Source organism: Phragmites australis, chromosome 5, assembly GCF_958298935.1.
Source record: "Phragmites australis chromosome 5, lpPhrAust1.1, whole genome shotgun sequence".
In the NCBI taxonomy this organism is placed as follows: Eukaryota; Viridiplantae; Streptophyta; class Magnoliopsida; order Poales; family Poaceae; genus Phragmites; species Phragmites australis.
The window spans coordinates 42390922-42401711 of record NC_084925.1 but is presented as its reverse complement, the minus strand read 5'-3'; the positions used below and the strand labels follow the sequence as shown (position 1 = coordinate 42401711).

At 44.0% G+C, this 10790-nt stretch overlaps 1 protein-coding gene and 1 long non-coding RNA gene across 8 annotated transcripts; one reads left to right on the top strand and one right to left on the bottom strand.

Annotated features, from left to right (window-relative positions):
- Nucleotides 1-585: 585 nt before the first annotated feature.
- Nucleotides 586-8236, top strand: LOC133919790 (uncharacterized). Of its 7 annotated transcripts, XR_009909971.1 has the most exons (8): nucleotides 586-1383; nucleotides 1485-1649; nucleotides 1736-2248; nucleotides 2812-3070; nucleotides 3826-3931; nucleotides 4013-4194; nucleotides 6783-7019; nucleotides 7128-8236. It is a non-coding gene; the product is annotated as an uncharacterized LOC133919790 (long non-coding RNA). The 7 variants fall into 7 exon arrangements; XR_009909973.1 differs by lacking the exon at nucleotides 3826-3931 and having other exon boundaries at nucleotides 587-1383; nucleotides 2812-3054; XR_009909969.1 differs by lacking the exon at nucleotides 3826-3931 and having other exon boundaries at nucleotides 587-1383; nucleotides 2812-3154.
- Nucleotides 1810-4246, bottom strand: LOC133919789 (putative NAC domain-containing protein 94). The gene is made up of 3 exons (XM_062364296.1): nucleotides 4060-4246; nucleotides 2828-3129; nucleotides 1810-2484 (listed from the first exon to the last, which is right to left on the bottom strand). The coding sequence occupies exons 1-3, from the start codon at nucleotides 4244-4246 to the stop codon at nucleotides 1810-1812; spliced, it is 1164 nt and encodes a 387-aa protein (XP_062220280.1).
- Nucleotides 8237-10790: the final 2554 nt, after the last annotated feature.

Here is a 10790-nt window from a genome sequence, read left to right as displayed (position 1 = left end):
TAAGTCCTCTGCGAAACCTAATGAGCTATTGTCGACGATTGGTAAAATTTATTGTGCAAATACTTATTTAAAATAGGGATATCTGGTCATCAACTATGCGTATCGAAGGGGAACTAATTTTGGAGGTGCGATGGGTTATTTATGAATTAATCTAGTTACAACATATTTAGTCAATCCTGCATGTTACAATAACTATTTCATAATTTCATGTATTTTTAAAAGATATTGGATCATGTAAGAAGACCAATAAAATTACTTTCATGATTTTTGGATTAGCAAAGAATTAACTATACATTTAACTATGTTTAGCAATTATATTTTCTCACAAAAAATATATAACTTTTTCATGAGTATAAACACTTCAATCTTGTAGATCATGTACAAGAAAATCAACAAATTTATTTCACTTAATTTGAAGCCCAAATAAATTAGTTATCGATTTTACAAGGTTGATCTTTTTTTGATTTTTTAACTTAACTGAAATTAATAAAACTGGAAGGGCTTGATAAAACCAAACGATTTTCAATGTAATTCGTTCCACCGTAAACGAATTTGTAAACCTTATATGCGAGGCCTGAATTAGATCCAATTTGCCCACGGTATTACTACTTGTCGGCGTGCAATATCCCTATCTGCTCCTTAGTGCATGTGGGCATGGATGGGAACGTGTGGCCACGGATGGGCGCTGCCGGCGACGATGGCAATGCCAATGCCAATGGTAAAGGCGACGAGAAATTGGAGAGAACAGAGGAAGGAGGGTATAAGAAAAAAAAAAAGGATAATTTTACCCTAATTTATTATCTCCTAAGTGTCGAAAGTGGCATACGAGTAAAATATTTTTTCTCTCCAGCGGCAAAACAGGAAAGACGGATAGAATTTAGAGAGTCATGGAAGAGAATGGCAAAAGGTTAAATAGCTCCTCCGAAAGCGGGCCAGAAACAAATGTCAAACCGCATATTGGGGCTCTCCAATTTTCTGCACGAGTCCAGGGCGGCGCCAACTGCTCTTCGATCATCTCACCTGCCGCCCAAAAACTCCGTTTGCTCCGTCGAGATCGCGGTTTCGGTATCAATTACTCAGCAAAGCGCTGTGGCGGTCGACTTGCCGGCGCCCGCCGCCGCTAACTAAGCTCAGTTGTTGGTGCAGTGTACCAAGTCGAAAGCCTGGGCGTGCGTGCGTGCCACCCGTTCGTCGAAATGCCCCAGAGAAACTTCCTCGCGCGACGGCGAAACCTCGCCGCGCGGTGCATGGATCGCGCGCGCGAACCAGGGCGCCTCACGGCGCGAGGCCTCGTAGCCCAACCGTCCCCGTACGTAGTCGGACCGATCCAGAGTCCAGGCCCTACCTGCTACGGCGCACAGCGACATCGCTATTACGCAGCAAGTAAGCTCCCTTGTATTACTACCATACGAGAGTTTGATTCGTAGCATTCGTCCATCTTTGAATTACGTGCACCAATAATTCCTCATGTTCTGGATACCAAGGGAAACAAGAGTAGTAGAGAACTGGTGTGATCAAGGGACCTACTTCATTGGACACATTCCGGGTACATGGAGCTATGAACAAAACTGATGCTAAGTTAGACTTGCAGTCTTACAGAGTTACACATGCGATGCGAGGATCGCAACCGCTCCTACATTCCACATAAGGTACTTAGTCACGCAAATGCATCCTAATAACTCTGCTAGCTTCACTGTTAACACGATGGAATTATAATACTTCTTCATGCTAACAGCAACTAGCAGATGGAGGTAGGTATTACTGTCTACTGCACTCTAAAACCAAGCCTAAATTAGTACAGAGAACAAACTAAGTATAGCACTTGGTCGACTGGTAACTTGTTGAGAGCTCGGTGGTGCAAGGGAGAGAGTCCCAAGGGAAGGTCATCCTCCAATCATCATGCAACACTCCTTGCAGGTTGAATGGGAAGTTGATCGACCGTGGAGTGCCATTGACACTGTTGCCAACGTCAGGCAAATCAACCGTGCATCTATTGACCATGCTGCTGCTGCTATTGCAGTGTTGTGGTTGTCCAAACTCGATGTTTGTGGGGATCCTGCCCATGTTCTGGAGTGAAATGGACGATGCGTTGAGGACCGTTGATGCAATATCCATCCCCGCTGGAAGATCAAGCGGGATTGCTGAGAGGACACTCATGGTTTGATGCTCTGCACATGGTGGAGGAAACACTATCGACGTAGCTGGCCTGCTGCTGCTGTCAATGATGCTCAGAGGATTGTGGCAAGAGGTAACTACTGAACGCATGTAACTGCTGCCAGTGAACTGGATGGTGGAGGAGACGATGTCAGTCATTGTAGACGATGTGTTCTCTGAGCTGTGCCGACTTCTCTGTGTGGCCTGTGAGGCCGGAGGAATGTAGGTTTCGTTTGTGCCGAATAAGGGAGGAGAGACCCATGAGTGAGAGAGCGCTCTCTGCGCTGTTGAATTGGTTTTCTTGAAAATCCTGCAGATTGCCCAGGAATCCTGTTCATTAAAAGGAAAATAAGTAGAGTTGGTTAGTGGTTTTCATATGAAAGGTGATTTATATCTTCTATTTCAACAATATACACAGGGGAAAGATACAAATATACTGCAGCAATTGCACTAAAATGGGCTATGTTTTAACCATTTCAATAGTGCTATAGACGCCAGGCTCTTTGCAGTTCATACTGCAAGTTAGTGTAATCTTTGGAGAACATGTATTGTTCAGTGTTGTTCTGAATGGTTTAGAGGGCATACCACGTAAATTACACTTTTACCTCTGTATCGATTAAAAAGCTAAGTGCTATTTTTTTTCCTCAAATATTGCAGCATGCAAGTTGCTTACATTTGGTGGAATGGTCTTCTCAAGTGGCTTCTGCGGCAATGATGGGTCAATGAGGGACGGCAGCCGGAATTCATGCATCATCCAATCGGTTTTGACACCTTTGGCCGCTCTGCCCTTGTAGAAGACAAGAGACTTCTTCAAGCCTATGCACTTGCTCCCATCGGAAGAGTAGATCGGCCTGTCGGTTCCAGTGGCCTTCCAGAAGCCTGCTCCGGTTACCCTGTTAGGTCTTGTGCTGTTCCGGTACTTCCTATCCCTTGGACAGTAGAAATACCATTCCTTCTCTCCAGTACTTGCTAGTTCTTTGTGGAGAAGAAACAAGATTTTGTAAGTAACTGTATGTGAGCTTCATGCCTTTTTTTATTGTGACGTTTAGAACCGAAGATCCAGTTAAAATTAGGTTCCATAATTGAGGCCCAGAAGGTCAACACATAAGATGCATATGTACTACACATTCATGCGAGCAAATATAAGCTATGCACTGCATGCATGCTCTTTTAACTTGGATAGCCCAACCCTGAATCAATTATGCAGCACAGCGTCATATAACTGAAAGCATAACCTTGGCAAGAACTTATAGGATCATATAAGCTCAGAGCTGGAATCATGTGATATCATAAAGTTTGATGAGCATCTACGCTAAACATGATAAATACATCTGGATAGTAAGCTTGTTATTATGATAGGTTTGCAAACCTTACTATTGATATTTCTGAAATTTTACCCTAGGACCAGTTTGGCCTCATATGCATGGATGTTGAGTATTGCAACTGGGGAAAAACACTATTTAGTAACTTTTTCTTGTGTTCTGAGCAAAACGTTAAAGAGACAGACGAACTAACAGATGCATGTAAACTTCTTTGAAGATTTACCAAGATGCGTAGTATTAGCAATATGAAACATGCTGCACGCTACTCGTACAGAAAAGAAGAATCATGTAGAGAAATTCCCTTATCTTAGAACAGAAAGGTTTCTTAGCTCTTTAATGATTTGTGCAGACAGAGAACCAAGTGATAGCTCGGTTGGTAGAGCCTCTAGTTGAGAGGCCGCTCACTCAGGCTCAAACCCGGGTCCTCGTAGATTGTATGAGTATCTCCCTAAAGGGTTAAGTACTCACCTCTTTTAAGACAAAGCCAGGGATGTCTTCTCCCCATGATCAAGTTTTTTTTTTTATGATTTGTGTAGACAAACAGAAGGTAGTTAACAAGGGAAAGAGATGCATAGAAGCTTACTTGGGAGATCCCATGGATCATACTTGTAGATGTCCAGCTGCTTGATGAGCTCAATGGGGAGAGACTTCTGCTGGATTTTCCTTTTGAGGTAGAATCTGACGAGCTCTTCATCAGTTGGATGAAACCTGAAGCCAGGTAACATAACTTCGTCTTGCTTCTCCATGTCATCACTTCTGATCTCATCCATACGTTTACCACAGTAAAACAAACAACTGGCTGGATGTTGTGTAGCTCAAGCAGTGCTCACCTAGTTCTGGTTACAAGAAGTTTCCAGCTACAAACCCTAATGGTTAATCTGTAGTGTCAGACTTCGCTCGATAGGCACTAGCTAAAAGATTTTGGTTTCTACTGATTACTGGAGGTAAAAAGGACAATTTGTTCAGACCTATAATCAAGGTAGCTCTAAGCACTGCCTGTTTTCCTATCAGCAAGGAGCTAAAATTTGAGCAAAGCTAGCGCAAACGCTCTGAGAGAACAACAACATGCAGATACTTAAAGAGAAAAAGCAAGCCCAAGCTTAAGTACAGACTTGTAGTCCTAGCTCTCTTGGTGACTCACTTTGTAGGGTTTGCCCTTCCTACTATTTGGCTAACCTTTCGCACCCATGCGTGCACTAAAGAACAGTTCTTATAGAAGAATTTTTAAAACCCTCACCTATTGTTGAACTCATGTAGGGTCTCGTTAGTCTTTACTTCCCCTCCATGATGAGGATCTCAATGAGATGTACAAATTCAGCAGTATGTTTGGGACTAGCAATATTTTGATTTAATACTCACCTAATTAATAAACTAATTAACTGTGCAGTACTTTGCATCTAATGTATGTCCTGTTGCTTATAATTAAGCCTCCTCACAGAATAAGCTAGCTCTCTAGATGGCTAACTTATTAATTTTTTATTGTGTTCCCTTGAATTTCTATGGATGAACTATAAGGAACAATTCCCAAGGCATTACAGGACTTGCAAATTCCAAGTACAATATTGTATTGGAACAATAAGAGTCTAAATCTCTCTGACAGCATCTATATTTTACATCGGTATGTACACATACCTTTCATTCTCTCCTGATCCAAAAATCCTTTTCGGATCATGCCTTTCCCCTTCATTCCTATCCTTTTCTCTCACCTATATAAAAAATTTAAGAGGAGGTTTCTAGACATGAACAAAGAAGGATTTGGAAAACATTGCAGAGAAAAATGTACATGTTGCTTCCTCATTTTGTGGTCATGAGTTGATCAAAATTAATATTTGAGGTAATCCTATAGTTCCAGCATTGCCTCCGACAGAAAATAGAGAAATTTTCTATCATTTATTGGCATCTCTAATATTCTGTGACATGGCATAATCTACGTCATTTATAAATAAGAAAGGATTTTCTCTTTGTTCAAATTGTCAAATCAGATATGGAGAAAAAATTCGTGCCATGAAACTGCTTGTAGAAAAGCTTATGCATTCCACCCAGTTATGGATTACAGCAAATGAAGTGCTGATCTGGTACACTGCTCCATTTGCCATCTAATCAATGTGGATTTTAGCTAATCTGACGGAAGTGTTGCATTTCCCTTCCCTGGTTTAGACCTACAATCCAGAGTCATGTCTGACGAAAAAAATTATCTTTCTTGTATGGACCGATTATAATGTCTCTGGCTTTTGTAAGCTTGTGATTAGTCAAACCTGTGTGAAATCTAACCTCAATCCTCAATCATTATTTTAATCCGTAGATAGTGATATATTCGCTGCTGGTGAGGTATTACGGCCAAAGGGGTTTGTATGTACTATAAGGGGGTGTTGAGAATTTAAGATGATGCTCATCTCCAGATCATCGTTTCTCTATCCTTACCGTGTGCTGCCAACGCAGGGTTTGTAAATTTGACCTATTAACTACCTTTGTCGTTTAGGAATAATGTTTTGTGTCCATTTGGTTATCACTATGAAAGTTCTGGTTTTGCTTGTCCTTGATGATCACCAATCTTAACTGGGATGCACACCTTTCTTGACTATTGGCAGCCAATACTTGCTCCAAGCAAGGATTACTTGGCAACCTTTATATGTTTTGGTTTATTATCTAGTAACCAAAAAACTTTTGTTCTTCTGAAGAAATTGTTCTGACATGATATTACTTTTACATGCTTGATGTGTGCACCATGGTACCAGGGATGAAATAAGGTGAATAGGTCACCAAGAAACGTGAGAAAATCCAAGGAACCTCACTGATCATTAGGTCACCATCATAGTTGCATGCCATCATTGTTTAAGCCAAATTTTCGGACTTGCTCATTCGTGCATATGGTGCTGCATTGGGCACATCAACAGAACTTCTACAGACATTGATGCGAAAATCCTGCATGGATCCAAGTGCTACCTTCTCATTCCTCTCTTGCAACCAGAAACAAAGTTTAAGGAAAAAAATATGCAACCCAAAATCCCATGGGCCATATTTTCCAAACCCTGTCCTCCAAGCACCCAACAGTGTAAGAAGCTTAGGATTAAATGAAAGGGATCACTCATAGGGGTTTATAGAGGGTTCTAGGGTCAAATATCTGAGCACGGAGGCTAGTGGTCGGTTCGTAGCAACCGACGCAATTTTCAAACGAGAGTTTCTACTCATTCTTGTGCCAGTGTTTTTCAATCATGACTGCATGGGCCCCATTGTCAGTACTAACTGCTACCAATATCTTTCAGAAATTTTTTGTTATGCTAATACTCTTTTTCTACATATTTTCAGTGGCGTAATTTGCAAGGATATTTCTTGAGCTCAATGCTCATACATCATGGATTCATGGTGTCTGAAACCTGAAAACCTGAAATGGTGATGCTAATCGGTGGCTGACTGACGGGTGGGCCATACGAAGCTGCTCCTTCTCTCTCCTCGAACGGTGCGTGGTTTGTCTCTTGCTTGCTTGACCTCGGTCGGGCCGTGCCACACCCGCTCGTGCGGCCTCTCCTACCCCTATTCGATCGGGTGAGTCAAACCCTTCCGTTTCAAGTTTTCTTCTTCTCACGCGACCTCGGCACGCGTGATCCTGTAGTAGTAATAAGTTTGTTAGCATTCAGGATCCCATTTTTTCAGGATGCAGACTCCCAATTTAATCCCCCTGTACTTTCGCGCGGCTAATCGATGTGCTTAAGCCGTGTTTGTGCGTGTACACACGCTGCTAGCCGCGTGGTGCGCCGAGCCTGGCACATCGGCATTGCGCCCGTGCACGTGTGGCATGGGACAGTGGCTCCTGTGGCCCAGTAAGCATGGGGGTTTCAGGCAAAATCCAACATCAGTAGCAGTTCAAAACTGAGTATTAAGCACAGCCATATGTTCAATTATAGTGTCGATCGACCAGAACTCGGTGCTGCAGAGCAGAAGTCAGGTAGTGTTTCAGGCCTTGAAATACATTTCTATGCTGAATATTTCAGTTAGGGAATAACGTTTGACACTACAGTTACTTAGAAACTAGAGACAGAGAGAGAGAATATTCAGGAATCAGGACTGACTGACTATGTTGGATGACTTGCACCGTGCCTAGACTATTTCGGGCTTTTGGCTTCAAGATAGTATCCAGCTAGTATATGTTCTGTTTCCATTTCGTCGCTTGTTTCCATGGGTCTTTGTCTCTTTGACTACGCTCCAAGACACTTAAGCCAGAATTAGTACATCTTTTTTTAGACCAAAGAATTAGTACATCTTTGCATGTCAAACAGAGTCATGCTACACTCCGATTCCCAAACCTTTTTTTTTTTTTTTGAAAGAAGGCGGAGCTGACGGCTACCACCGTTTACTTAAGAGAGAGGGTGCGCGCCGCGGGTTAGGCCTCCTCACTCCGATTCCCAAACCTGGGAAAACCAAAGAAGACGATGAGTAGTCCGCACTCCACACTTGTTACCAAGAACAGCGCGATGCAAACACGGAGGCCCCGACCAATTCGCGTCGGCTAGGAACGAGGCGAGCGAAGGAAAAATAATACTGAAGACGGAATGACACAAAGATACCATGCCAGTTTCACTCTGTTTATCATGCATGTACGATGCACTGGGACGCTTGGACTCGGATTCAACGCGATACTTGTGAATGAAGCAAGTGTTCCTGAGAGGTCCTGAATCCCTGATTCACATTTACACTTCCCGTGCCTATGTATGACTCTAGATGTACCTTTTGAAAGATTTCATGCAGTCAAACTTCCACATTACTCGACTTCTCTTGGTCAGACCACACTACACCAGAGTCCAGGCCTTGGAGACTGCTAATTTCTGAAGTCCATTAAACCCACTACTATAGTATTACATGGGGTTAAGCAATCGTTCTGGGCAGCAAGGATAAAACATTTACCCTGCCGAAAATGCAAAACAGAGATCAGAGATGAGCTGCCATTCTAAAGGAAAAAAAACAGATAAAATATTAATGTTGTTGCAGTACAATGGCAAGGTTTCTTGATGTAAACATCACTATAGAGACAACCCTGAATTCTATGTTGGGTTATTGATTTTCTTTGTAAAGATGGTGTTTGTTGTTGCCAGGCTCACAGCAGCAAGACTTGTCTCGGAAAAGAAACGGAACAGCTCAAGGACCGCAGGCTGAATAGGCCGCACCAAGTGCTGCCCACATGGGCCGCCATGAGGGGTACTAGTACAGTAACAGAAGACTCATTCTGGGCTTATCTACAGGAATGCTACACTACTACACCGAGCAGTCAGCCCTCTCGGGCCGCCCTCTCCATTTTCCTCTCTGCGCCAGCCCACCAACTCGCTTGGCCTGCTCACCTCTACGCTTCCGCTCCTGCGCACATTGGGCGCCTCCTCGGCCCATTCCCCACACATGTCAGCCCGGCACCGTGACAAATGCGCGCGAGTAGTAGCCCGTCACGCCATCCCGCTCTCTCCCTTAGCTATCACACGGGACCCACGCGTTGGAATCGTCCTCTACCTCCAGCTCACCCACCGCGTTGTCTCACCACCACGGCCAGCGCATTAAATGCACCAGCGACTTCCGTGTCGCATATCCCTTCTCTCTGCTCTCTCAACGCACACATCGAAAGCATGGCGTGTGCGACTTTGGCGTCCGCTATAGGTGAGTACTAATGGCTGCCCTGTCGCGCCATGCAATTTCTAGGAGGTGGCCGCCACGCTGCTCAACTGGGTGCACGTCCTGCGCCAGCTCATCATCGCCTCTCCATTCCTCCCCTCTCTCTATAAAAGGGGAACTAGTTCTTTTTTTTCCCTTGTTCCCCCCAAATCTGCACTGTCCTTGAGCCACCATCATAGGTATGTCAACTGGACCTAGGGGTTCGGGTATCCGTGGCTTCTGCACCTGATCGATCTAGTTTTATATCTAGATTTTCGCCCACAGGTCTGGTGGATCGAATACCTAAATTAGGTTAGGTCAAGTTTGGGTTTCTAGTTTCACCTGTGAGTGCCTATGAGTCGCTCAAAATCCCAGCCTAAGACTAGCCCAACTCACACAGCCCGACAGCTGGCCAGCCCAACTCACTTAGCCAGCCTCCCCGCGCGGCTTCCCCGACACAGCGATGCCTAGCCTCCCCGTATTGCCTGGCCGCACTGCCTGAACACGGACCACCCGTCGCCTCCTAACTTCCCCGATTGAAGGGATCGCTGACGTCCTAAGAGAGGGTGAATTATGACGCTTAGAATCTATTTGGCTCCAAAAACTATACAAGATAAATCTATATTAATTTTTATCTAAATATACTATAGGTTTATCTAGTGTGTTTACTCTACCGATCAAAGCGCTTGCAATTTATCTAAGAAGGTAAACTGCAAAAATGTAAAATACAGAAACGTAAATAAGATAGAGAGAACAAACTCGGCACAAAGATGTTTATCCCGTAGTATCGATGGTATAAATATCATCGGATGATTTGGTAAGAACAATAGTATTAACACCGAATCCTCCAGTAAATACACTCTCACAAACTAATTATTAGAACCTCACTTAAACATCTATGAACACGATACTTGTGAATGAAGCAAGTGTTCCTGAGAGGTCATAAATCCCTGATTCACATTTACACTTCCCGTGTCTATGTACGACTCTAGATGTACCTTTTGAAAGATTTCATGCAGTCAAACTTCCACATTACTCGACTTCTCTTGGTCAGACCACACTTCACCAGAGTCCAGGCCTTGGAGACTGCTAATTTCTGAAGTCCATTAAACTCACTACTATAGTATTACATGGGGTTAAGCATTCGTTCTGGGCAGCAAGGATAAAACATTTACCCTGCCGAAAATGCAAAACAGAGATCAGAGATGAGCTGCCATTCTAAAGGAAAAAAAAAACAGATAAAATATTAATGTTGTTGCAGTACAATGGCAAGGTTTCTTGATGTAAACATCACCATAGAGACAACCCTGAATTCTATGTTGGGTTATTGATTTTCTTTGTGAAGATGGTGTTTGTTGTTGCCAGGCTCACAGCAGCCCGAAGGTCTCCCCCAAGTGCTCGGGAGAGAGTGCTCGGGGTTGCACATGGCAGCTCCCGAGGACTCGGTTCCCCGAAGGTCTCACCCAAGTGATCAGGAGAGAGTGCTCGGGGCTGCACGTAGCAGCCCCCGAGGACTCAGTTCCCCGAAGGTCTCACCGGAGTGCTCGGGGCTGCACGTGGCAGCCCCCGAGGACTCGGTTCCCCGAAGGTTCGCGCAAGATCGTTCGACAACCCGAAGGGTCCCATCATCGGGGTGTCAGCCAGTCAAAGGCCCGAATGCCGCATTTAATAGGCACGCGCGGC